Source organism: Orcinus orca, chromosome 2 (assembly GCF_937001465.1).
Source record: "Orcinus orca chromosome 2, mOrcOrc1.1, whole genome shotgun sequence".
Taxonomy (NCBI): Eukaryota; Metazoa; Chordata; class Mammalia; order Artiodactyla; family Delphinidae; genus Orcinus; species Orcinus orca.
This window is the reverse complement of record NC_064560.1, coordinates 128,182,579-128,209,490: the sequence shown is the minus strand read 5'-3', so window position 1 is coordinate 128,209,490 and position 26,912 is coordinate 128,182,579. Positions and strand designations below refer to the sequence as shown.

Below are 26,912 nucleotides of genomic sequence, written 5' to 3'. Positions count from 1 at the left end.
ACCCTTGTCTTCTGAAGGGCACCAGTTGCACTTGGCCCTACACCCAGATGTGCAGACAGAAATTTCTCAGGTCTTGCTGTCTGGCTCGGATTTGAACGTTTTAACTGCCAAAGTGTCAGATGGGGGCTTCCCTGCTGGCGCAGTGGTTGAGAGTCCGCCTGCCGATGCAGGGGACACGGGTTTGTGCCCCGGTCCGGGAAGATCCCACATGCCGCGGAGCGGCTGGGCCCGTGAGCCATGGCCGCTAAGCCTGCGCGTCCAGAGCCTGTGCTCCGCAACCGGAGAGGCCACGACAGCGAGAGGCCCGCGTACCGCAAAAAAAAAAAAACAAAAAAAAACCCCTAAGTGTAAGATGGACTTTGAGATCTGCGAGTGGTTTAACTTAACTAGATCAGTTGTCAAAGGAGAGGCTGAGGAGGAGGGAGAAGCTGACCCACCCATCTCCAGAACCCCAGAGCAAAAAGACTCTAAGGCATTACAAACCTGCTCTCCATCAGCCTCCCAGGGGAGGAGGAGTGGTTGCTGGGATGAGAGCGCTGTCCCTATGTATGTCCCCTCTTACAAGGGGCACAAAGCTCTGGAAGGGATTCCCACCTCACTTCCATGAGGATACTGATGGACCTCCACCCTCCTGAATCTGTGGTCTAAAGGCACCTGATTTAGCAGACTCTCCTCCCCCTCTCCCCACAACTCCCCACCCCCGCACTGTCCCAGGTATTGTCTCCTGTCAACCAGGCCTCTGGGTTACAAAGACTGACTGACAAAGCGCAAGATAGCCTCAGTCCCAAAGCACACTTTGTTTTTGGTCTCTGGAGAGTTCTTTTATTTTCTAGCTAACTCGACAATGCATTTAAGTGAAGATGTGTTCAATTCTATCCAGCATATCCATTTGTAACGGGAGTGTTTCAGGATACATATGCCACAAAGTGTTCCTTCCACATATTTCTTTATATATATATTTTTTTTAAATATTTATTTATTTGGCTGCGCTGGGTCTTAGTTGCGGCATGTGGGATCTTCGTTGCTGTGTGCAGTATCTTCGTTGAGGCATGCGGGATCTTTAGTAGCAGCATGCAGATTCTTTATTTGCGGCATGCTAACTCTTAGTTGCCGCATGCATGTGGGATCTAGTTCCCTAACCAGGGATCAAACCCAGGCCCCCTGCACTGGGAGCACAGAGTCTTAACCACTGGACCACCAGGGAATTTTCCCCACATATTTTTAAAAGACCATTCCACTTGCAGTGTGTGGAACAGTTTGGAGAGAGAAAAACATGCTGAAGCAGAAATCTATTAAAGAGACTACTGCAGAAAATAGACCAAAGAGGATAATAACTTGAAGAACAGTCATGGTGGCAGAGATAGAAATACATGGATCTGGGAGATATTTAGTAAGTAAAATCAAAAGTGTTTTAGATATCCAAGAAGATATATCCAGTGGGAAGTTTTTATAGGATTCAGGAGCTCTTGAGGCTCTCCTATAGTTCATAGGCGATTCGGGAAGTCTTCTTTGAAAAAACTGGTAACCGAATTCACCGAGGTAGATTCTTGGGAGAAAGTGCACAATGGGAAGAAAGGAAGATCCGTAGGACCCAGCTTTGAGGAATATCAACATTGTAAGACCTTAGAGGAGGTGGAGCAAGCAACACAGACTGAATAAAGTTGGGCGAAAGACCCAGAAGAGAGTGTGGCTTTCCTTGAGGCCGAGAAAAGAGCATTTCCAAAGGGAGGGAGGAGTCAGCAAGTGTCCAGTGATACAGAGGTCAAGAAAAACGACTGAAAACTAGGCGTTAGTTTTGGTGACACGTGGGAAATTAGTGATATTGGCGAGAGGGACAATGAATGATAAAGGCAAAGCCAGATGGATGTGAAGTAGAAGTAGAAAATGGACACCACTCTTTTAAGAAGTTTGGCTATGAAGGTGAAGAGAAAGATAGGACATTAGCGGAGGAAGAGGGCTGGAGAAGGGTTATTTTAAGTCGAGGGGAACTTGAGAACGTTTAAATGCCGACAGGAAGGAGCCGGAACAGGGAGAAGAAAAGGTGAAATAATAGGCCGGGTAGAGAGAAATCCATTGTACCTCTGGACGGATTCTCTTGTACTACGTATCCACCAAACTGAAGTGACAGCCATAATTCGGAGGACTGAGCAACTTCGGGCTTTAGGTCAAAGGTTTTTTCTACACTAAAACCTACCCTCTTCCGCCTCCTCCCCTTCTTTCCCCGCCCCCTCAGTCTATTTCCCCACCCCCGGCCTCCTTGCTAAGATCCCCGCCTCTCCTTGCAGTGAAATATACAGTCTTCACTACGAATTCTTCCGGGTCTCCAGGCAGGACCACGCCCAGTCCTACCCACCCCACAAGTGGAGGGCGCTTCCCGAAAGACGCATGCGCAGAAAGGCTGCAGTCGTCCTAGAGGTAGACTCTAAATCTTGCGCAGGCGCGTTAGGTCCTTGTCGCTATGAGGGTTCTTGTGGGTGAGGGAGGGCAGGAAGGGGGAGTGGGAGGAGGCCGGTTTATACGAAGAAAACATAGCCAGAAATTGAGGGGTAGGAGGCCGTTTCTGAGAGAGGGCACCGTCTCGTGCACAGGCAACCTGGCCTTGGCCTCAGAGCCCTAGAAGCCGAATCTCCCTAAACTCTGTGACCTGTGTCACCTCTGCATCGCGGGGAGGGGGCGAGGAGGGGAGAAGTCTGGCGTCAGATGGGAGGGCACCGGAAGAGGGGGCCACGTGGGGACGGAAGGCGCCCCCGGGAGGATAAACACCTCTCATTTTCTGATCAGGTGGCGGAACGGGCTTCATTGGGACAGCCCTAACCCAGCTGCTGAAGGCCAGGGGCCACGAAGTGACGCTGGTCTCCCGAAAGCCAGGGGCCGGTCGGATCACGTGGGTATGTCCAAATTCTGGAAGCATGGGGCGTGGGGGTGGGGCCTAGTTTGGTGGCGCAGGGCGAGGGCTCGCGGGCACTGTGTGCTTTCTCCAACAGGATGAGCTCGCTACGTCGGGGCTGCCCCGCTGCGATGCCGCCGTCAATCTGGCGGGAGAGAACATCCTCAACCCTCTCCGCAGGTCAGCCGGGCCCTGAAGCTGACATCCTTCAGAGCAGAGGGAGGAGAGGGCCGACTCTGAGGATTACTGTGAGCTGTGGAGAATGGGACTGCCAGATTGAGAACTCAGCCCGTATACCGGACTGCTCGTTCCCCCACCCCCACTCCTCCACAGCCACTTGCCCTTCTTCCCGCTCAGCTGGTGGACCTTGCTCCCCACTCAGGATGCCCAAAGTAGATGTGCCTTTTCCTTCTACAGAAGAGATGGACCATTCCTCTAAGCTGCAATGCAGGGTTTTATTAGAAACGGATATGGATGGGCCCCAGGGAAAGAGAGGAAAGGAAGGGTATGTACATGTATTTAGTGGCATTTTATTTCTCCTGTTTCTCCTGCAGGTGGAATGAAGCCTTCCAAAAAGAGGTTCTCAGCAGCCGCCTGGAGACCACCCAAATGCTGGCTAGAGCCATTGCCAAAGCCCCACAATCCCCCCAGGTCTGGGTCTTAGTCACAGGTGTAGGTATGTCCCACACCACCAACCCTTAGACTAGCCAGGGAAAGGAGGGAGCACAGTGAGGAGCAGCTCAGGCCCCAGAGTGCTGGTCTTTTCCAAGCACGGGATCTACCTAGGGCCTCATTCCATGCATATTTCTCCTGACTTTTGTGTACTTTCACTGAGAAATGGGGACCTCAGAGAAAGTGAAGGGAGTGGCACTGCTCCCAGTGCCAGGGAAGTCCCACCTACTTCCAGGTCCCTTATTTCTTATAGCACAGTTCTTTAGGAACAGAATTCTTGATGCTTGTATTTTACCTTTGGGACCAAATAAATACACACACACACACACACACACACACACACTAGCCACTATTCTAAGTGATTTGCACATATTACATTTAATCCTTACAAGAAACCTATGCAGTAGGTACTATTATTCCCATTCTAAAGATACAAAAATTCTGCACAGAGACATTATGTAACTTGCCTTTAGTCAGAGTTAATAAATGGTGGAGCTGAGATTAAAACTCAGGCAGTCTGGCACCCAAGTCTTTATTCTTAGCTTCTCACTCTAGCACCTCAGCTTAGCCCCATAACGAAAGATAAGAATGACTCCAGGGCCGGAACAGGTCAGCTCATGGAGAAGATCAAGGGGAAAATATCCATGGCTCTGAGTTCCCGTGGGGAGATCCCAAGGGCCAAGGAGGGTGAGGCCAAGGGGAGCCTTGACTGCAAAGGGCCAGACAGGACCAAGGACACGCAGAGCAAACAAATGCTGTTCCACCGGCAGCTTACTACCAGCCCAGCCTGACTGCCGAGTACGATGAGGACAGCCCAGGAGGGGATTTTGACTTTTTCTCCAAACTTGTAACCAAATGGGAAGCTGCAGCGAGGCTTCCTGGAGATTCTACACGCCAAGTGGTGGTGCGCTCCGGTGAGAACCAGGGCCCTGGGTATCAGACAGGGTTGGAATGCCTTCTCTGGGCTGGGAGGGTGGGGGGATAAGGGGAGCTGGGCTTACAGAGGATGCCTCCACTTCTAGCTAACCTACAGGTGGGAGGGCGGGACATCCCAAAGAGAGCCACACCCCTTGCCTGCCACAGAGCAGTCAGCATGGGGAAAAGGTGAGGAAGGGGAAGCAGGGAGGAACAGTGGGACTGCCTGGAGGCTAAGGGGCCTTCCTGTACCGTCCTTCTTGCCCGCTCTAGGGGTTGTGCTGGGCCGTGGAGGCGGTGCCATTGGTCACATGCTGCTGCCCTTCCGCCTGGGCCTGGGGGGCCCCATCGGCTCAGGCCACCAGTTCTTCCCCTGGATTCACATCAGAGACTTGGCAGGAATCCTAGCCCACGCCCTTGAAGCCAGCCACGTGCAAGGGGTCCTGAACGGAGTGGCTCCAGCCTCCTCCACTACCAACGCTGAGTTTGCCCGGGCCTTGGGCGCAGCCCTGGGCCGCCCAGCCCTCATCCCTCTCCCCAGCACGGTGGTACAAGCTGTCTTTGGGCGAGAACGTGCCGTCATGCTGCTGGAGGGCCAGAAGGTAGTCCCAAGGCGGACACTGGCTGCTGGCTACCAGTATTCCTTCCCAGAGCTGGGGGCCGCCTTGAAGGAAGTCATAGCCTAGGTGGGGGAGGCTCAGGGAAGGGCCTGAGGCCTGTCCCTCAGCGGGGGCTTTCCTAATGAGAAACTATGAGCTCAGGTTCTCCTCTGCTTGAAACCTGAACCATCTGGTTCTTAGGGAGTCCTCTTTCTCATTGTCCTGTTGCCTCACCTTATTTAACTTAGAGACTGTCCGCTGTTTCAAGGCTGCAGTCTCATCGAGTTGGGACCTTAACCTCTTCAACTGCTCCTAAATAAATTCCCAAGTTTGGTTTCCCTGCATGTCCTGTTCCTGGCCCATTTCTCCTTTTTGCTGTGTAGAGAATGTTCCACAGTTTAGGCAATAAAGATAAATTATCTCACTAGCTTCAGCTCATCTCTTTGGCCTAGGTTCTGAAATTTATTTCAAGGAGTGCCATCCTAGGAGACCCTTTACTTTACATGGGGTTTTGAAAGTTATAATGTGCAACATCTCCCTTCTTGGTCCCTCCATTGCCAAAAGAGTTGGCAACAAATTTGAGGCACGAGGTTATGACAAAGGTAGAGGCAAGAAGAATGGTGATCCACTTCCAGTGGGCTCTGTGGTCACCCTGCATACTTGTTTCACGCAGTGCCATTAGGATGCCAGCAGAGGAAGGGACAAGGTCCAAGTCCAGGACAGCCTTCAGTCTGTCACTGAACAGCAGTGAATTGATAAAGCAATCACACACTGGCCCCAGTTCATCAGGCTGCAGCAGGACAAAGCTGTGCAAAGCTTAGGACTGTCAAAAGATAAGGACTTGCCTCTCATCTGACTGGGGCCACTTAAGTCAACCAGGATCCCTAGCACAAAAGGGCAGAAGATACCTCGAAGCCCACTGCATACCCACCAGCATTGAAAGTGAAAGGTACAAGGAACCTAACAAAAGTTACAAACTCAATCCTTTCAGGGAAAAAGCGTCCCAAGTATTCATCAAGGAGCCTCCCCCTTTTTCTCGACCCTGGTTTCTGCCACAGTTTGACCAGAAGCAGTTCCCCTAGCCCCCAATTCAGGCCATATTAACCAATCTCCTTTCTTCTGAGGAGACTATGGGTTGTCCTTGAATCACTCTTACCACCCCGACTAGCCTCTCCAACTCGCCTGCCCAGCCCAGCTCAGTGCAGTGTAGTGGTGGACCTCACCAATGGGGAGGGGCAAAGACACTGGGACCCTAGGACCCTCTCCATCATCATTCAGCTCCACATGCTAGTTGCTGATACAAGGATCTGGGGTGATTTCAACTCCCTGTGCCACTCAGGGAACAGAAGTCAGCCTAAAAAGAGGGCCATGTCCAGGGACTTGCTGCAGGGCCCAGACAGCACAGAATCCAGGAACACCTGTCTCACTTCTTTATCTGGTTTTGGACTCTTTAGGAAGTTGACTGGCTCTGTACTGTTCCTGATGGAATGACTGGCCTCAAAGGTAGAAGTAACAGAAAAGCATATTTGGGGATGCACTAAAGGAAGGACTGACTAGTACTGTCCACGGATGGATGTGCTGCCTCGGAGGTAGTAAATTCCCTTGTACAGGAGGATTTCAAGCAGATACAGGACAACGACCTGTAGGAATCAAAGAGGAAAGAGAATGTCCTGAGGTGACAGCAGCTGGTCTGGTGGCCAGTCAAGTACCTTCTGACTCTGATTCTTCCATTTTCGTTTTCCAGATTGGTTCCTCTAGATACAAACTCTATAAACCCTCCCATCCGCATACACGCACACACAGAGCAGAAGTGGGTCTCGCTTTATGCAACATATATGTTCTGTAAAGAAGATGCTAGGGTCAGGTCACATGAACGTTTTGCTCGCAGAACATGGCTTCACTGGTTTGGTGACTGCTCAACGCTCGAGCAAGTGCATTAACTGGGGACTGCGGACTTTCTGACACATTCGTTCAACTGTAAACAAACACCTGAATGCAACAGGAGAGCTGCCATTGATAGGAAGGAACCCTGAGAGTTTTCTGGTAATGCAAACAGTCACCCCTAATTAACCGTTTTGTAAATGTGGATTTGGCGGGGGAGGGGGGTTGCCCAAAAGGGACGCAGCCATTATAGGGCACATTATACTGAGGATGCAGTGTTAAAACATCTAGGGCACAGGTCCTGCGGACAGAGGACCCTCAGCTCTCTAAAGTGAGGTTTTGGTTAGGAAGCCTGTGCAACCACAGACAGACACACCTGAGGCTTGGTCCAAGTACCTTTCCTCCAAGGAGCTTTCCTCCACGTTCTCATCTCTCCTCCCAACAGGCTTTTTTACCCCTGACTTGTAGGCGGAAGTAAAGACCAAGATCAATCAAGGTCACAGGCAGGCATAGCTGAGACCAGAAGCCAAGTCTCCCTCTGCCTTCTCCACCAGCTCCCCGCTGCCCCACTGTGACCCAGACCCCGTAACACTAGCCTTTCCAGGGCCCAGCATTCCCTTTGATGCACCCAGGAGCTCAGCCAGGCCTGGGACTCGTCCTGTCCTCTGGCCATCAGAGCAGCAGCCAGGAGGAGGAAAGGCTTAGCTTCCTGGCCACCTGTTCTACATTCCCCTCCCACCCACCCTAGCCTCCATCCCCAGCTCAGCGTGGAGGAGGGGCCGAGAGTGCCCATCTCCGTGACCCACCCTTCCCAGCAGCCCCCATTCCCTACAGAAACCCTGCATAAAGCAAGGTTAAGAAGTTAAGGCTGAGCAGAACCTCCTGAGAGCTGGTTGAGGTCCTGACTCAAGGTGAGATCAGGTCACCTTACAGACCTGTCCCCAAAGTGCCCCAGGCAAGAGCATTCCCCACACACGAATGCACTTCCTTGGTGCTTCCCTGACACAAAGCACCAACTCAGGGTGAGACTGGGTCAGGGTCTGAGCAGCAGAGGGACCCTCACAGAATGAGCTGAGCTGGATGAGGCTGGAGCTGACGGGGTGGCAGTCACTCAGACAGGTGAGGCTCAAAAGTTGAGACTGAGCAGGGCCTCAGAGAGCTGGTTGATGTCCCGGCAGTACGGCTCCCGCTGCAGGATGAAGTCCACCTTGTGATCCTGGCCCCAAAACACCTCCAGCAGTTGGCGCCGGAGCCGCTCTGTCTCCCGCGTCTTCCGAATGCCACCACTGCCTTTCTCCTCTTCTTTTCTCCCCTGCTGCTGATTACTGTGTTCTGTGAAGCCCCTGGCAGAATGCTGCGCCTTAGAAGATCCCTGTGCCCTGGGAAGAAGCAGAGGGAACAGGAAGAACTGATGAGCATCCTCGAGGGAGGTGAGAGCCCAGTGGGCCTCCCTGCTCTCCACTCCCAGTCAACTGCCCTGCCTAGTCTGGGCTCTGGGGAGTGACCCTGAAGTTCCAGAAACTGACCACTGAGGGGCAGTATCAACCCACTTCTGAAGGGAAGATGGCCTGTTCCTTTGGAACCTGGAAGGTGAACCTGCCACTATCTAGTTCTAGTCTAATAAATTAATCACTGTATGTCCAACAGAGGGCATGCTCAATGCAGCTGGCTATAAGTAAAAGCAAGCACCTTCCAAATAACTCCATCCAACACACTGATTAGGGAAAACAGGAAACAGGAGCTTCCCTCCCAGCCAGGAGGGTCTGAGTCAGGATTCCTTGGGCCAAGCCCAAGGCAACTTGAACTACTACAGAATAAAGCGGGCCCAGATTGAGGTCATTCTTCCCCCAATTCTCCAGGCCTGCAAGGCTCCTGCAGAGCAAAAGCTAGGGCTGCCTAGGAGAGTCTGAGGCATTACCTGTCCGGCTTCTTCAGGAACTCATCCAGTGTAGGGCCATTTCGCCCCAGTGGGTCATCAGGCACCATGAAGAGGTTTCCCACGAAGGTGAAGGGCAGCAGGCTGGATGGGCACAGAGAACGTGTGGTCACAGAGGGGCCTTTGCCCACCTCCCGGACAGTTAAGACCAACACCATCAGAAGCTGCCAGCTACCATCCTTCGCAAAGAACGTCAGCCCCTTCCCAGAGTCCTCACCCAGTGGCAGAGCAGAGCTGGTTTTAGAGAAAGGTCTGAGTCCGTGCCCTGTGCTCAGGGGAGGGCTCCCTCACCGCTCTCTAATGATTGCCATCCACTTCTCAGACTCCTCTGCCAGGTCCCGGAACTGGTCATTGGAGACAATGATCCCATCGGTCTCTTCAGCCAGCTTCACCATGAACCTGTCACGAAAACCACGGCCACCATATTGGGACTCTCCAAGGTCCCAACCCCAAAGAGCGTTATCGACTCCCGTGACCCACTTCCGGTGATGGAGTTCTGGCCCCCTCACCTTGATCCAGCCCCCAGGTGACTGACTGCATACAGGTGCCACGGGTTAGAAAGGAAACTCATGAAAGATGAATCCATCGTGGTTCCCCAATAGCATCCCCTCAAGTCACCACAATCCTCCACTCAACACTTCGTGCCTCATTAGCGTGAAACAGAAAGATCTGGCTCTGGCTCTGTCTTCTTCCACCGTGCCCCCATGAATCAGTCACAAATCCATCGTGCTCCTCCTCTGAAAGGCTTTCCACTCTGCTTCCTTCTTTTCCAGTCCCACCATTACCATCTGAGCTACCTGGACATTACAAGCATGGTCCTACTGCATAGCCTCCTGATGAGGGGGTCCCCTGCCCCCAGCCACTTACCACCCTCCAGTCTCTCCTGACCTCCCCCAAGAGAATATGCTCTTCCTACACAAAAGTCTTCCAAACTTGCCCTTTATCTACCGAATATTTCCACATGCCCAGGCCTGGCAGCCAAGGCCATCTAGAACCCAGCTCCAAGCCACTCTTATGGCCTTATCTCACCCCATACTCCCTGCTGTACTCAGCTCCTGCCAAAATCAATGATCAGATTACACCCTGTTCTTCAAACATGCCCCGTGCTGTCCGACTTCCATCTTTCTCAAACTATTCCCTCCATCTGGAAGGTGCTTCCCCAACCTCACTGATGAACGGAACCACCAGGGGAACTTTAAAAAAATAGATGCCTGGGCCCCACTTTAGTAATTCTGATTCCACAGGACCGGGGTAGGACTCATGAGGTGAGTCCTTTTTAACAGGTTTAAAACCTAGAGCTCCAACGCATCCCATGTCCTTGTCAATCAATCAACAGAAGCTCTCAAAGCTTTCTCTTCCCACAAAACCCCAGCCAGAAGGGGGATCCCTTTCCTTTCCATTCTGTACTGTTGGTTTACATTTTCTTTGGGCTCTTTGAAGTCGAGAATCAGGTCTTCCCTGATTCCCTGCATTCCTGCTTCCTTCGGCAGGCCACGCACCTAGTACTAAGCAGGCAGTCAGTATTTGAAAAACATTGTGGTATAGAGGGGACTAGTAATCAGGATTCGGTGTGACAGGTGTCTGGTTCTGAGTTTCTGTCCGGGAAACAAATTAAGAAGATGACATAAAAATGTATATGGTATCATATAAGGTACAAAAGGTATTTTCAAGTTAAGCATATTTTACTATTATCACATTACATCATACGTTGTTCCGCAGTATTCAGTAGGCCTGTGCTACGTGCCACTGTGTTTTTCACTGTAACTAGGCAAAATTCCAAATTCATATTGTGCTGTCTGCCTATCAGGACGTACACCACTGTACAGACATGTGCCTTCAAAATTTATTACAACTGACTCAACCTTCAGTTTTAACTGTGTCAGTGCTGGCGTGTAAAGAAGATTCCATAGCGCAGATAACCTGTGAAATCTAGACATAAAACAGAATAGCATCGGGAGAACGTGAACTTTTTGTAGAATACCATTTTCCTGTTAGGGAGTAAGAGCTAAGTATTTGAAAAAACAAAATATATAATCACTTCAGTTTGGAAACTTGTTTTTAATTTAAAACCGAAAATCCTAGAGAATAAAGAACTTGTCACTAGTTTTTTTAAATCGGTTAGTTAGCTTTTAAAATCCGCCCATCTCCCACACTGTGTGCACACTGGGGAGGGAATGTGCCCCGTGTTTTTCAGTTAAACCAGCTAGCAGCTTTAAGTTCTCATTTTCCCTTTGCTACTTCATAGCCTTTGCCAAGAAAATTAACTACTCTGACCCTCCGTCTCCACTTCTGTACAAGAGGTAGGCCCTCTGCCACACTTGATTGGATCCATGAAAAACTAAGGAACATCACTGCCCTCCTGCCCAGCACCTTGAGTGAGACAAACACATACCTTAGCTTCTTTTGACATTCACAAGGAGGATGAATAAATGGAAGAGGACCTTGAGACAAAGAGATTAATCCACTAAGAGACTCCACAGTCAATGACTGTGCAACCTGGGACTCAAATCCAGACCTGCAAATTCTAAGACCAGTGATCTTTCACTGTCTTTTATTATACCATGTTTTGTACAGTCTTACTATGCATGGAATGTGTTTTTTCATTTATCGTTATTTTGAACATTGATTCTGGTTTTTCCAGAAGGTTGGGGAATTTCTCTATGTGTTTGGTCATCTAGGTTGTAAGAGGCATTTGTCAGCTATTCACGTCATTGGCTTTCCCATCTTTCCATTAAACCAGTATTTTCTAGACAGTAAGGCACTGTATAAATATGAGGCATCCTTTAGTTTGATGAGTGAAAAGTGAAGGATGAGTGGACAAACAAAGCTGTCCACCATCCATCTCATCCTGCCTGCGGGGCAGGTTTACCTCCCCAGTCATAGGGGCACACGGAGGAGAACTGACCCTTGTCCCACGACTCAGGCTTACAGACAGTGTGAAGGGTCAGGAGCTTCTGTCTCTCCCTCAGTCTCCCACTTGGCTCCTTGAATGTCCAGCCTGTGACCAAGAAAGAAGCAAGTACCTGTCGTCATAGGAAGAGATCCTCTTGCCATCCAAGACCCGGGAGGGAGTGAGGGAGAGCAGGCTGAGGGAATGCAGCTTGTGCAGGAAGTGACCCTCTAGAGAAAGAGGAGCACAATGGGGTTATCCTCAAGGTGGAAGCAGGGCCCATCCCCGGACACAAAAGACCAGTCCCAACTCACCTCTGACCTTGGAGTCCCTACTGAAACGCCACTGAGGCACAAAGACAGTTATGTCGCGGTGGCCACGGTCCCAGAAGTACTGCACAGCAATGGCAATGCCCCGGCTGGAGAAGTAGTGCTGGAGGCCATGCCTGCAGTGGAAAGGGGTCAGCATTCTGGGACCCCCAGGGGGGCCTGGCAGCCTGGCTGTACTGCCCCCCACTTCGCACATATCCCCAAGGTGAATGCAACTGCCCATCTCGTCATCTCATCCCCCTCCCCAGGACGCTCAGCCCCACCAGGTACTCACACCATGGCCACGTTGCTGCCATCGATGACAATATGGCGGAGGTCTGGCTTGCCTGGCACATTGGCAAGGCACAGGGTGAAAGGGTCCTGGAGGGCCTCCTGGAAACGCTGTGTGCCAGTCACCAAATTACCCCCCCGGGTGCCTCGTTTCCACGGAGACCCCCGACCTCGAGCCACGACCTGCTGCTTGTCTGCCCTGTCTCCTCTGTCCCCTCGATCTCCGCAGTGCCAAGGGGGTTCAGGCGCCGGTGGGGGGCTGGGCACTCTTGGAGGTGAGGCTTCCCCATTATGGAGCCGCTGCAGGAGGGAGGCTCCCCGGGGCTGGGCTGCCTTCTGACAGGGGCCCTGGGTGCCAGGAGGTGCGCCCTGGACCCAGAACCTTCCTCTTTCCTGAGGCACCCCCTCCTTCCCCAGGGCCTTCCCTTTCAGAGGCACTGCCTGCCCTGCCTCTCCTCCTCCTGACTGTGGCCTGAAGGCCACTTGTCTCTCCGAGGCCTCTTCCCCGGGCCACTCCTCCCACCCCAAATCCATCTCCCTGGGACCACCGTGCTTTGTCCCCTCCTTCTCCATAGCACATCTCTCTCCCCTTGACTCCTGCCACCCTGCAGGTCCTGTGTCCAGAGACTCCCTGCTGTCACTCAGGGGACTCCTGACTCCCTGGTGCTGAGCACCCAGCAGACCTGGGCTCCCCCACTCCCAGGACGGGAATGCTTGGGGCCCCTGCCCCCTGGATGCCTCTTGCACCAGGCTCAGCAGTTCTTCCTGGACAGCAAGGGGCAGCTGCAGCAGGGCCTCTGTGTGGGCATCCCCCCGGGACTGCAGCAGAGAGGAGAATTCTCTCAGCACTCCAGCACACTGAGAGGCTCCAGGGGATGGCCCCAGCCGAAAGTCCCAGCTCAGCCGCTCCACCAGCTCCTCCACTCGGCTCTGGACCATGACAAAGGCCTCGGTCAGGCCGCTGACCATCAGCGAGCCGGGCGCCCCCGGCACCAGGTGGGCTGATGTGCTCCAAGTCAGGCAATCAAGGAAGAAGCCCTGGGCTCCCAGAAAGATGCAGTGCAGTTTGGGTGGGTAATGAATTTCATTCTGTAGCTCTGGGCTGCAGAGACCCTTCAGGTACTCCTGGGGGAAAAGGTGGGGAGGGGAGGTAGGAAAAAAAAAAAGAGACTGCTGGAATCCTAAGTGGCCCAATAGCTCCTTCGGGGCCGCTGCTCTCCTCTGAGCTCCAGGATGCCTGAGGAGAGCTATGGAGCCCTACAGATCCTGAAAAACGTGGTGGTTAAGAGGGGAGCGAGAAACTCACTTCTTTGCCTTTTCAGTTGACAGCCCGTGGCTGAATTTCCATTTAGAACTTGCCTCAACTTAAGAAACTGTTATAATTAATTGGTTAAAAGGCTGTCTCTTCTAAACATTTATGTGTGTGTATGCGTGTTGTATATTTCCATTATAACAATCATCATTGACAACTTTTACCGAACTCACGCTTTACATGCTTTATCTAAGTCAAAATAAGTTCAGTGAGGTGGGTACTGTTATTATTCACATTTTATAGATAAGGAAACAAACTAGGACCACAAGGATGGTATTTGGTCGTGACTTACCGTAAGTCCTGACTAACTCCAAAGGAATCAGTGTGGCCTCCCACCCCACAGTGAATTCCTTGGTGGGGCCTGCCTGCCCAACCAAATTCTCTCTTCTCCCCCAAAGAGTAAAAACTGATTTGAACTGAGTCACTAATCTCCAAGCCCTGGCAGAATCTGGGTCATCGCAGCAGAAATGAAACCAAAACTCTTGACAAATAGAGAGTTTGGAAGTTCCTCAAAGCTCAGGGCCAGTGAGACAAGCAAAGAGTGGAGATCCTCCCCAGCCCCTCCTCTCTTCTGCCTCCTCGGGGGAGGGAGTCATTGTTTTCCCAGAAGGGTCAGGGAGAGGTGTTCACCTTGGCTCTGCTGGCATTCTCCTTGGGGCCCTCCAGCTGCAGCCAGATGTGAGGGTTCTCAGGACAGTCCTTCGGGAGGACGCTCATCCCCACCCTGAAGATGCGCTCCACATAGGGTTGCTGTTCCCGCACCTTGTCCTCAGCCTCCGCAGACACCGCAAAACGGTCAGGGGACGGGGAGCCAGCCCCCCAGGTAGGCATGGCTCCTTGGCCGCCCAGCCCTGGAAGGAGGGAAAGCAGTTCAGAGCCTCAATGTCCCCTCAACCCAAATTTGGTCTCCTGGCCTACACCAGCTATCAACAGGTCGCACCTAGTTACCAAACTGGTAAACCCAAGAGGTAACCAGCACTTCAGTCCAGACTGGGGATAGGGAGGGAATGTCAGATTATCTGGACACAAGGGCCTTCTCTCCGGAGACAAGTCATGGATAAACAAGGAAGGCTGTCTCTCTGGGATGGGTGTGTGGCCTTTGGAAAATGACCACAGCCCTGAGCAGGAAGCGGGGGCGGGGCGGCGGGGGGGGGGGAGATCCAGCTGGGTCTGGAGGCCAGAAGGAGGGGACAGGTGACGAAAGAGTCCCTCTCCTCCGGGTCTCTGCAATCTCCGAGTCCAAGACGGCCTCTTAAAGATGAATCCTCACCAGGGCTTGAACTGGGCTGTCCTCTGGGTCCCTTGTCAGCCATTTCCAAGGTTCTAGCCACTCCCACCCCTCCCCCTTCCTCCGCAGTCTGCTACACCCCTCGGTCGGGCCACGAGCCCCACGCGGGGCCCAGGGGTCGGACCGGGCCCCGCCCATAGCCGCTGGCGGCTGCCGCCCCCCGACTGCGCTCTGCACTGCGGCCTCTGGCTCCCGCGGCCCGGGCGCGGGGGAGAGCGCGCCTACCCGCCTCGCCGCCCGCTGCGGCCTCAGTCCCGCCGGCGCCGCTCGGTGCCCGCCGGCCCCAGCTTCGCCCGCGCCCCCGGCCCAGGGAAGAAAGGCGGGGGGCCCGAATCTGGGCGGGCCTTCCCGATTCCTCACCCAACGGGGACCTCTCTTCCCCACATCACGAACAGTTTTTTGAGTCACTTCCTGGCCGGGGGCGGAGTCAGCTGGGCCCCTCCCGGGGCTGGGCCTGCACCGAGCCCCGGCGCGCGCCCGCCCCCGCCAGCTGCAGGCTGCTCTCCGCCGGCGGCCGGAGCCTCGGCCCGGGCCCAGGCCCCAGCCGGGTCCCCGCCCCCGGCCCCGCCCACAGCCTACTCGTCCCCACCCCCCCGGCCCCGCCCTCTCGCCCGCTCTTGCTCCAAGCCTGCGGGTCACGTCTGCGCGCTCTTCTGAGTTTTAAATCGCTCCACGCAGTTGTTTCTCAGGAATGAGGAACCACTTCATGGAGAGATGGAGGTGAAGAGCGCCTTAAACGGACTAATGCAGTCCCTTCGGATGAAGATCTAGAAGACCAAGGAAAGAAAGAGACGGGCCCAGGGTCACAGGACAGTGACACTGTTGGGCCAAGCACTTTTCACCAAAACAATTGCAGGGAAAACACAAAGATACTCCCTTTTTTCCAACGGTGGAAAAGATGCTGCTAAGAGGGCTGCTGACTTGCGACGGATTTTGAAGAGGGGAGGAGTGAGGGGAGGAGCTGTAGGAGCTGTCTCACACATACGCACACACTCACACACATACACATACAAGAATTCACAGTCTCACACAGACACCCATGTTCTCTGTCGTCCCAGTTCCAGCCTTCAGTGCTCTCGGGAGGGGCTGCCCTGGGGTTTTGGCTGTAGCCCTCCCGTATGGCTGCCTCATTTCTCCTCTCCCTCCCAGAGCCCAGCTGCTGTCATTTTGTGCCCTGCCGAGGAGGCAGGAACTGCAGTGACAGCAGGAGTAGGAGGCAGGAACTGCAGTGACAGCAGGAGTGAGAGGCAGGACAGAGTCGTGGGGCACAGAGAGGGATGGAGAGGGAGATGCCAAGACCAGGTGACCATGAGTCCCAGAGAGGGCTGAGAAGCAGCGTGAGGGGTGGTGAGAGCCTGGAGGAGAGGTGGACAAAACCAAGGAGCAAACAGAGAAGGCTTGTGGGTCACAGAGCCACTCAACCATGCTGGGAGCAAAGCGACACTGGCCACCAGGTCCCTCACTCAGCCCCTGGCTGATCTTGGCCCTGACACTTACGGCCCTGAGGACAGGGTGGGCCCAGGAGGGGACAGAGCCAGTCCTCCTGGAAGGTGAGTGCCTGGTGGTCTGTGAGCCCAGCCGAGCTGCTGCAGGGGGGCCAGGGGGAGCAGCCCTGGGAGAGGCACCCCCTGGAAGAGTGGCATTTGCTGCAGTCCGAAGCCACCACCACGAGCCAGCAGGAGAGATCGGCAATGGCACCAGTGGAGCCATATACTTCGACCAGGTAATCCCTCTATCCTGCAAAGACCTGGAATCACTGTCCAAACCCACTCTGCTGCTAAGGAAAGAGCCCTGCTGTGGCCAGTTGCCCCCAAGCCTTCTGCCCATCTCCCTTCCCTTCATTCCCACCACACCCTCCTTGCCCTTTCTCACCATTGCTTTTGAATCCGTGCATTCCTCCTGTTTGGTCTACTTGCCACCCCTTCCTTTCCTTACTCACTGCCCCTTCCCCCCAATCCTGGTTTCCCCGAGCCCCAGGCATCCCCAAGCCCCACTCAGTAGGGTCGCTTCTCACAGGTCCTGGTGAACGAGGGCGGTGGCTTTGACCGGGCCTCAGGCTCCTTCGTGGCCCCTGTCCGGGGCGTCTACAGCTTCCGGTTCCATGTGGTGAAGGTGTACAACCGCCAGACTGTCCAGGTGACCTGAACCCTAGGCCCTGTCCCATCCCCGGCTCAGGAGGGGAAGGGAAGGGGGAAATAAGTGGAGCCCAGGGGATCCGCAGGCAGACCTCCATTGGCCTGCATCCTGGGGGGCCAGGAGCAAGGCGGGAAAGGGCCCGCCTAGCAGAGACTGTGAAGGAGGCACAGAGTCCAACACCGGCCACCTCTCAGCCCTCCCAGGAGGGTGCTCTGAGCCTCAGGTTCCCAGGTTCCAGAGTGTCCCTCTGGGGCTGCAGAGAAGGAAGGAAGCCCTCAGGAAAGTGGGGGTCCCGGGACAAGGACTAAGGAGAGGTACTAACTGGGCTCCCCTCCCCAGGTAAGCCTGATGCTGAACACATGGCCTGTCATCTCGGCCTTTGCCAACGACCCAGACGTGACCCGGGAGGCAGCCACCAGCTCTGTGCTACTGCCCCTGGACCCTGGGGACCGGGTATCTCTGCGCCTGCGTCGAGGGAACCTGCTGGGTGGCTGGAAATATTCAAGCTTCTCTGGCTTCCTCATTTTCCCACTCTGAGGACTCAAGCCTTTCAAGGAAGGAAATCTAGCCCCTGACCCCTGCCCTCTGCCCTCTCCTGCCCCAGAAGTAGCATCTTCAGGGCAGGAGAGAGACTCCCTCTGGCTGCCTTTATTATTCCACGTCCTTGCATGGGACCCTGTACCAAACATCCAAGGTGAAGAGTAGAGCTCTGGTGTCTCGGGACCTGCCCCTCTTAACCTGCCCCTCACAGTTGCCTCTCACTGCATCTCTTTCTGCCTGCAGCCCTAGCATCAGGGCAGGGTTTGGCAGGTAGGGAGGCCTGTGCTACTTTGCAGACTCTGCTCCTCCTGTCCCTCCAACTCCAACCCAGCTTCCTGCTCAGTGCTATTGGGGAACAGGTGGTACAGGTGAGCCTGACAGGCCCCTACAGGGGACCAGATGGACCAGCCTCAGCATACCCAGCAGGCTCCTTCCTGTGAGGAGTGCCAGCATCACAGATCTCGGCCAGCACAGTCAGAAGCTGAGCCAGCACTGTGTGGACTAGAGCAGGAGGGAGACTCAGCCAGTAGCAGAACTGTGGGGAGGGCCACAGAGCAGCCCAGAGCCTGTGGCTGGTGCGGCAGGAAGGGGGCATGCACCCAGCCTGAACACAGTATACATTTTTCACGTACATTGGGGCAGCCAGCCGACGGTGAACCCGGCATCTATTTGTGGAAGATCCCAGATGGACTCTGGCCCTCATCTCCCCACCCAAGACATGGGTGTGTATGTTTGCTTTGGCCGAAAGTGGGTATACAAAGGTTCCTTTGGCAGCTGGAGGTGGAGGTAGGTCACATGTGGGCAATTGTAGATCTCCAGGCATGGAACACATCAATGACCGTGGCCCCCTCCTAGAACTGCTCCACCTTTGTAGTCTCAAGTTCAATCACTTCATGCTCTGACCACCACCTCCTTCCTCCCAGCTCTCTCAGGGACCTTCACTGTACCTGTCCCACACTATCCCACAACCTCTCTTCTTTCTCCTGATTTGTGCTGTCTTATCCTCCTCCTTAAAATTCCTTGGATTCCATAATTCATCCTTTCAACCACTCTCCTGCCAGTATTATAAACTGTGTCTCACCTCTCTGTCCCATTGGCCCAGCATGGATGAATCTATCAATAAAGTAATTAGAGAATGATGCTCAGTGAGACCCTGTAGGATCACTAAAGAGAGAACACGACATTACAACTGGATTCAGGGGTTACAGGATACAAGCAGGTATGCTGTAGGGAAAATAAATGTAAAACTGTATGTCAGAGTCAAATAAAAAAGGATTTGGTAGGGCCTGAGTTAAATAGGAGATACCAATTGTGAATTTGTGGTTTTCAAAAGAAATAACTTTTTCAAATTTTGTCACTAAAGCGGCATAGAAACAACATCAGGAAAAAATCTGATATGCATTCTTAGCACCTGAAGCTTTGCCTCAGATATTATTCTCCTTTAAAAGGACTCAAGGTCCCTTGAGAATAGCTCCATGTCATAAATAACTCTAGGCCTGGAACCTATTGGTGAAGACAAAAAGCAAAGGTGCTTTCTTAAATGTAGGGTAGAGCTGAGAAGGCAAAGGAACCAATCTTAATAGGCTTCCACAAATTGACATTCTGTGACAATTTGATAATCAAAAGGAAAATAATATTGTTAATTGGAACAAGGTGAATTTTTAAAATCCACAACTCTGTTGTGATTTTCAAAAAGGAAGAAGTAACTATACAATGTACAAAAATGTAGTTAGTCTACTGAGCGAAGAAGTATGACTATAATAGGATATTTTTAGGTAATTTTGATAAGTAGAAGAGTATAAGTAGAGCAGATATTATATCTATGCATAAGGTGCATTTATTTTTCTTTATCTGCATAAGTAGGGAGGGGTGGATCCAGAGAGCTCTCAGTAATTCCAGAAAACGTTGGAACTGTACCAAAAATGAAAGAGACTGATTGGCACCATCTGGTCATACATTACAACTAGGAAGAAAGAAGCTCCCACAGTGTGTTACATGAACATGAATTAGGCAAACGTCCAAAAGATAACTGCTCACTGCTCAAACATGATCCTTCATTTCTTGGGAAAGGGGGCCTCTCTACTACCCTACTAATTATAATGAGATTACAGGAACAGTAAAACCCAAAATAATAATGGCTTAAACAAGGTGGCAGATTATTTCTGTCTCACATAGAAGAATCTGCAAATAAAGACTGCAGGGTTGGATGGCAGTTTTATGATCGCCACAGCCCAGTTTTCTTTCTTGCTGTTCTACCACCTTTAGCATATCACCTCCTGACCCAAGATAGCTCCTTGAGCTCCAGCCATTACTTCACCCTTACAGTCCCAGGAAGGAGGAAGGAAGGGCACACCCATTTCCTTTTAAAGAAGCTTTCTGAGAGGCACCTCCAACAGTTCTGTTTGCATCTCATTGGCTAGAATTTAGTCATATCTAGCCACACCAGGCAAGGGAGAGAGGCTAGGAAACAGAGTCTTTATTCCAGGCAGCTATGCCCAGCTAAAAGTCGGGAGTTATATAATAAGGAAGAAGAGGAGACTGGATACTGGGGAAAACAACAATATTGGGGATATTGGGGAAGTTTGTAAAAATGAAAATGAGCTAGATAAATTTGTAAATAATGTCAGTAAAGTTATTGTATTAGTTTTTCTATTGCTGTGTAATAATTACCACAAAGTAGTGTCTTAACACAACTTTGACCTATTTATTATCTCAGTTTCTGTAGGTCTGAAGTCCAGCAGAGCATGACTGGATTCTCTCCTCAGGGTTTCATTAGGTCAAAAGAAATGTGTAGGAAGGGCTGCCTTCCTTACTGAAGTAGAAGAATCCACTCCCAAGCTCATTCAGAATTCAGTTCCTTATGGTTGTAGGATTGAGGTTCCTTGCCATCAATCTCCGGGCCGAAAACGTCAGGCCAAGTCCTTCTCACAGTTTGAACCTCTCTGACCTACCCTTCTGTCATGTCTCTGACCTTAAAAATTCTCTGATTTTAAGGGTTCTTGTGATTAGATTGGGCCCACACAGATAATCCAGGATAAGCTCTCTATTTTAGGGCCCATAACTTTAATTACGTAGAAAATGTCCCTTTACCGTTAAACATAAGAGGTTTGGGCATGGACATCTCTGGGACATCTGCATATCATAGTCATTAAACTTAAAGATGACATCGTTTAAAGAAAAGGCATCCAGTTACAATACACTAATCCATGGGAAAAGTGTGGACTTGAAAAGTTCCAGTGATATATAAGGTAAGCACTGGCTCAGATTTTCATCATCTTAGAAGGTAAAGTGTTTCCCAGGTCCCAACCAAGAATTCATTGATTAATAATTCAAAACTTCATCTGCACTGAGATATATTCTTCTTTTGGATATCCAAATTCAAAAATTGGTCTGAACTGAGATAGTGTCCTTCTCTTGGGTCTACAAACCCATTTTTATAATGAGTATAAGAGTAGGTGTAAAAAATTTTATAATCCTTGTAAGATGTGTGTGCTTTACCAAAATGCTTGATGCTTTTAGAGAAGCTGACATATTATACTGATGATTTGATTGAAATGTATAGGAAGATTTAAGTCTGCAATCAATGTTTAAATAATTTGATTTGTAAAATGTGTAGATTTTGACTTGGTTATATAGTGTTTAAATGTTGAGACAGTTTTTTGCTTAAGTAGATTTATGAAGTAAATAAATTAAACAATAAATAAAGCACAGATGGTGGCTAGTGTTCCTCTTCAGGCACGAAAATCTCCTAGGACTCTAAGGATCCTAAGAATAGAATCCAACTGTCTGCCTTCCCTACACCCACGCCCTGGTAGCTGATTGCTACAGAGAAAAGTCCTGCTGAAGGATATGCTGTGTATCTAAATCCAGGGTCTCCAGCCACCCCTGGAGCAATTCTCCAAGCAATTCTGTGGTTTCCTTTGTCAGCTTCTTTCCTCATCTTCCCCCAATCCAGCTGAAGGCTTCTGTTCTCTCCTTAAAACTTTTACTCCTCCAACTGCCCCCCGCTGCCAGCAGCAGACTCTTCACCTTCTGCTTCACTGAGAAAGCAGAAACCCCAGGAGGAACCCTTCCCACCAGCGCACCCGAAAACTCACCTTCCTTATCTCTCCTTCCTGTCTGGCTCAGTAGAAGTCGTGTCCTTCTTTCTGTCAAGGCGGCTATCTTCATCCACCAGTTTTGGATTCCATTTCCTGGAAACATACTCTTTTCTTTGCCTCTCCTCCCTCCTGTATGTTCAGTGTCTCCCTCCCTACTCACTCCTTCTGTTTAGCAGTTAAATAGACTCAAGTCTCTTAAGTCTAAAACAAAAAACAGATGGATATGGAAACAGTGGTAGATATATGGTTACCCTCAGCTTTATATGCTAGTTAGCGTCACCTCTCCTCCCCTTTAGAGCCAAATATCTATGCTTACCAGTTGCTCACCCCTTAAGTCAACTGCAGCCTCTGCTACCCCACCTAAACTGCCCTCAAGCTAATCACTCACAACTTCTTCGTCACTAATGTCACTATCATCTAGTCTTCTGTCACTCAGGCTCTCCCTAACATTTGACCCTGTCGGCCACACCCTCCTTCTAGAAGCGCTCCCTGCCCTCATTTCCCTGACTGTGCACATGCTCTGGGCTCTGCTTCCACCTGTCTGCTGAGGCCACTTTCTTTTTCAGCCTCCTGTACCTCTCTGCCCATCTCCTAAATGTCAGTTTCCCTCAAGGTTCTGCCCTAGGATTCCTTTCATCCTGACACACTCTCAAAAGCCTGAATCTCCATCCATATGCTGACAACTTCCACATTTTTTATCTCTATCCAGGACCTCCCTCCCAAATGTCAGATTCCTACTTTGCCTAGCCCACCTTAAAGTCAACCTGCTAAAATTAGAGTCTTTCCTCCCGAAATCTGTTTTCTCCCTTATTCTCTGTGTCTAAAAGTGGAACGTCCCTGTTGCCCTAACCAAACACCAGCCATGTTCCTCGACTCCTCCCTCTCCCATAACCCCCATAAATCAGTTCCATCCATTGTTTTCCATCCATCTGGCTTCCAATATCTCAGAGTTCTACGAAAGCTTCCTAATTGGCCCCTTGGCCTCCAGTTTTGCTTCTCTGAGTCCATTCTCCACACAGGGGTTGCCAACTTCACTGCCTAAAGCCCTTTAGGGTATTGTGGGGAAGGCAGAGGGTCTAGGATTAAATCCGTATTGCTTAACGTGTTTTTTTTTTTTTAGGTCCTTTGCAATCCAGCTGCTGCGATCTCCCCTGATTCATTTTTCACCATCTATGGGAACATGAAAACTTACAAAATAGCACTATTTATTAGCTGAGGGAAAATGGTACCCCCTTGTGTGTTGCGGGACGCATAGCTGGTGTATTAACTTAAGGATGTGCAGATTACGATCTGCTGAATGCGGAAGCACAGGCCACCACATGGGGTCAGGAGGTAGCTCCCTCGGTTCCCCATCTGGGGAAGTAAGAACCCTGTAGTCATTTTGATTGAAGGTGTAGCACACTCACACAAAGGAAGTAAAGTTTAAAGATTTATTACTTACAGACCCCAGAAACCAGGAGGGGGGAAAGGGAAGCAGTGAGCCAGGAGAAGGGCAGTCCTCTGTCCCAGTTCACGTGTGAGCAGGATAGCAAGAACCTATTATGTGTAAGGTAGTTGGGGTGCAGGTCACTAACTTTACCCGGACTCAACTATAAGTGGTCATTTCAAAGGGCGCCCCAGGAAAAGCAAGTGAGAATTTGGGGCAGGAGTCCTAAACTCAGGTCCTTATCTAAATGTCCAGACTCTGGGTGTGAGCAGGGTCATTGTACTGTAAAATGCCTAAGCGGCAACTCAAAATAGAGATTTTCTCATTATAGCTCAGAAAACGAGGGCATGGCATTCGCGTCAAAATTTATCAGGGCCAACAGAATTGTTCTTGGACCCAACTGAGGTAAACCAGGCTCTGTTTTAGTTTGTAAATCATCTTAATCTGGACCAAACTGAAATGGAGAAATCTTAATATACAGTATACTAATGTATATTAATATCATACATTAATAAAGGATAGAGAGGCCATAGATTAGTGGGGAGAAAGTAACTCTAGCAACAAAGTGAATATACTTGCATGAGAAGGAGTGAGCATAGCGGTGAAGGTGGTGGGCACTGGAGCCTCTCACTTAGCTGCACGTGACCTTCAGCAAATAACTCAAACTCCCCCTGCCTCATTTTCTTCCTCTAGACAATGAAGAGAAACATGGTATATATCCCACAGCGTTGGAAAGCACAGAGCAAGTACCCACTATATGTAAGTTACTGTTACCATATGAATTAGGAAACAAGTTAAAACTGGTACATGTCCCAAGGATTCTTGGACAATCTTTAAAACGTGGGTAGGTCTTTAATCCATTTTGAGTTTATTTTTGCGTGTGGTGCTAGGAAGTGTTCTAATTTCATTCTTTTACATGCAGCTGTCCAGTTTTCCCAGCACCACTATTGAAGAGGCTGTCTTTTCTCCACTGTATACTCTTGCCTCCTTTATCAAAGATAAAGTGACCATATGTGCATGGGTTTATCTCTGGGCTTTCTATCCTGTTCCATTGATCTATATTTCTGTTTCTGTGTCAGTACCATACTGTCTTGATTACTGTAGCTTGGTAGTATAGTCTGAAGTCCGGGAGCCTGATTCCACCAGCTCCGTTTTTCTTTCTCAAGATTGCTTTGGCAATTCGGGGTCTTTTGTGTTTCCATACAAATTGTACAATTTTTTGTTCTAGTTCTGTGAAAAATGCCAGTGGTAGTTTGATAGGGATTGCATTGAATCTGTAGATTGCTTTGGGTAGTATAGTCATTTTCACAATGTTGATTCTTCCAACCCAAGAACATGGTATATCTCTCCATCTGTTTGTATCACCTCTAACTTGAGGACACGGGGAGGGGGAAGGGTAACCTGGGACGAAGTGAGAGAGTAACATGAACATATATACACTACCAAATGTAAAATAGCTCGTGGGAAGCAGCTGCATAGCACAGGGAGATCAGCTCGGTGTTTTGCAACCACCTAGAGTGGTGGGATAGGGAGGGTGGGAGGGAGACACAAGAGGGAGGGGATACGGGGATATATATATATATATATATATATATATATATATATATGCATATAGCTGATTCACTTTGTTATACAGCAGTAACTAACATAACACTGCAAAGCAATTGTACTCCAATAAAGATGTTAAAAAAAAAAGTGAGTAGGATTTTTGTTTTGTTTTATTGTAGCCATTTACCTGTTATAATGCTGCTTTCTTTCAGGTGTGTTCACTTCTACCCAGAAACACAAGGACATCATAAACGGTCCCTAGGAAAACATGATATAGCAAAGCTTAGGGGGTCCCCATCTCACCAGATAGTTAATGTACATTTTTTTTAAATTTTTATTTGAGCGTAGTTGATTTACAAGATTGTGTTAGTAGTTTATGTACTTTTTAACATGAGAATGAGATACACTGCAGGACGTTCTTTATATAATATTTTTGCTTATGTCTGGGACTGTCTGCCTACTGGTGACTTTATAATTTCTCTGTCAGAGACTTGGGAAGCTCACCTGCCAGTGCCCCAAATGAGAAGGGGAAATCGTGATGGTATAAAGGAGAGAAGCAGTGACTAGTAGGCTGCACTGCCCATGGTGCTCAACTGTGGACACATCTTTATTCACTCCGCTAAAAATATGTCAAATCAGACCTTGTAAATTGTTCAGCCCTGAAGAAGAGAAATCTCACCAACAGAGGGCTCAGAAGCCAACGTGGATAAATTCTGAGTATTGCTTAAAGTTCTCTTGAGTAGAAAGTAGAGGTTTTGCTAAACCACCTTCCTGATCAATCTTTCACTTAGGAGTTCCGAACCTTTCACTTGCTGCCCTGTCCTAAGAGCATGTGCATTCTTTTCAGTGAAGGGGGTCAGGAAGACAGGCCTCACTGGACTGCACGTGAGCGGAGGCTTCAGACCCCTGTGCTGTGGGCTCCTATGCCGTGTTCCTTCCCTTACCACCCTGCACTGTATTTGCTTGTTGAATTGCCTCCCTCACCTAACAGTGGGCCCCAGAGGGGCACCATGCCGTTCCCATTACCTGCCATCCACTCCACACTAGACAGGGCCTGGCACACAGTAGGTGCTCTATAAATACTAAGTGACCATGTGCACGTGAGCCGGGGAGTTCTCAGGAAGGACAGTTCCTTCCCGCCACTCCATCCCCCTGCCAGTGCTGAACAGACATTCCGTCAGGTGAGAAAACAGCAAGTAGCAGACACCCGAAGTCTGGAAGCTTGGCCAGGGTTAGGAAGGTTTCTGAGCCTAGGGGGCAATAACAGCAAGCACTCCAGGGGCAGGAAGAAAAGCAACGTTAGCTAGTATGTGATTGTCTTTATCGGTTCGGGCTGCTGTAACAAAAACCCCATAGATTGGGTGGCTTAAACAACAGAAACTTAGTTCCGGAGGCTGGGCATTCAAGATCAAGGTACCAGCAAATCAAGTGTCTGTTAAGAGCCCACTTCCTCACTTGCAGATGGCCATCTTCTCATTGTACCCTCAAGTGGTGGAGAGAGAGGCAGCTCTAGTTTCTTTCTCTTATAAGGACACTAATCTCATCTTAGATGCTCCACCCTCACGACCTTATCCAAACCTGATTAACCCCCCCAAAGCCCCACCTCCTAATACCATCCCACTAGGGGGTAGGGTTTCAACATATGAATTTGGAAGGACACAAACATGCAGTCCATCACAGTGAAGAAGGCTTACTCCATACCCGGCACCACAGTAGCCTCTTGGCGCGATTATTTCATGAGATCCTCGCACATCCATAATTTAGGAATTGTTACCCTGCACCTGATAGGTGGGGAGACCAAGGCCCCAGGAAAAGTCTTCATAGGTAGCAGCCATGGATTCAGTATTCAAACCTGGTTCTATTGTGTTTCCGATACAGCCAAGCTGGTCCAGCACTGATGCCATTCTTACACCAGCCTTCATTCATCTTCATTCCCACCCTGCCCACTTCTAAGGCGTGAAGGGAAAGAGCACTAGCATGGAAGCCCTCAGCCTGGGCTCTCCTCACAGCCCTGCCATGAACCAGTAGGGAGAGAGAGGTTGAGCTGTATCACTACCTGGGCGCTGGTCTCCTCGGTAAAATAAGAGCTCAGGGGCTTCCCTGGTGGCGCAGTGGTTGAGAGTCCGCCTGCCGATGCGGGGGACGCGGGTTCGTGCCCCGGTCCGGGAGGATCCCACATGCCG

The 26,912-nt window shown here is 50.6% G+C and overlaps 4 protein-coding genes across 11 annotated transcripts in view; 2 read left to right on the top strand and 2 right to left on the bottom strand.

Annotated features, from left to right (window-relative positions):
• The window catches only part of LOC101287849 (LINE-1 retrotransposable element ORF2 protein), a 66,686-nt gene extending 64,484 nt beyond the window's left edge, over positions 1–2,202 (bottom strand). For both annotated transcript variants that reach the window (XM_049705348.1, XM_049705349.1), the window contains exon 1: positions 2,080–2,202. The gene's annotated coding sequence lies outside the window, so the exon portion shown is untranslated. The remainder of the gene's footprint in view (positions 1–2,079) is intronic.
• Positions 2,203–2,370: 168 nt separating this feature from the next.
• On the top strand, positions 2,371–5,500 carry SDR39U1 (short chain dehydrogenase/reductase family 39U member 1). 2 transcript variants are annotated; one of them, XM_049705464.1, is made up of 6 exons: positions 2,371–2,446; positions 2,782–2,888; positions 2,985–3,067; positions 3,442–3,563; positions 4,330–4,473; positions 4,748–5,500. In XM_049705464.1, the coding sequence occupies exons 1-6, from the start codon at positions 2,386–2,388 to the stop codon at positions 5,158–5,160; spliced, it is 930 nt and encodes a 309-aa protein (XP_049561421.1). In that variant the 5' UTR covers positions 2,371–2,385; the 3' UTR covers positions 5,161–5,500. The 2 variants fall into 2 exon arrangements, with proteins under 2 accessions (XP_049561421.1, XP_004283159.1); XM_004283111.3 differs by having other exon boundaries at positions 2,394–2,474.
• KHNYN (KH and NYN domain containing) lies at positions 3,324–15,494 on the bottom strand. Of its 4 annotated transcripts, none has more exons than XM_033411682.2 (8): positions 15,340–15,494; positions 14,322–14,542; positions 12,384–13,504; positions 12,095–12,225; positions 11,914–12,010; positions 9,182–9,289; positions 8,873–8,974; positions 3,324–8,333 (listed from the first exon to the last, which is right to left on the bottom strand). In XM_033411682.2, the coding sequence occupies exons 2-8, from the start codon at positions 14,520–14,522 to the stop codon at positions 8,081–8,083; spliced, it is 2,013 nt and encodes a 670-aa protein (XP_033267573.1). In that variant the 5' UTR covers positions 14,523–14,542; positions 15,340–15,494; the 3' UTR covers positions 3,324–8,080. The 4 variants fall into 4 exon arrangements, 3 of the variants coding, with proteins under 3 accessions (XP_033267573.1, XP_004283160.1, XP_033267574.1); XM_004283112.3 differs by having other exon boundaries at positions 15,205–15,488; XM_033411683.2 differs by lacking the exon at positions 15,340–15,494 and adding an exon at positions 14,632–15,172.
• Positions 15,495–15,580: 86 nt separating this feature from the next.
• Positions 15,581–24,667, top strand: CBLN3 (cerebellin 3 precursor). 3 transcript variants are annotated; one of them, XM_049705465.1, is made up of 4 exons: positions 15,581–16,702; positions 16,996–17,115; positions 23,875–23,940; positions 24,104–24,667. In XM_049705465.1, exons 1-4 carry the CDS (start codon positions 16,403–16,405, stop codon positions 24,296–24,298), a joined length of 681 nt encoding a protein of 226 aa, XP_049561422.1. In that variant the 5' UTR covers positions 15,581–16,402; the 3' UTR covers positions 24,299–24,667. The 3 variants fall into 3 exon arrangements, with proteins under 3 accessions (XP_049561422.1, XP_049561423.1, XP_004283162.1); XM_049705466.1 differs by having other exon boundaries at positions 15,587–16,702; positions 23,875–24,667; XM_004283114.3 differs by lacking the exons at positions 23,875–23,940; positions 24,104–24,667 and adding an exon at positions 17,455–21,365 and having other exon boundaries at positions 15,594–16,702.
• The last annotated feature ends 2,245 nt before the right edge of the window (positions 24,668–26,912 follow it).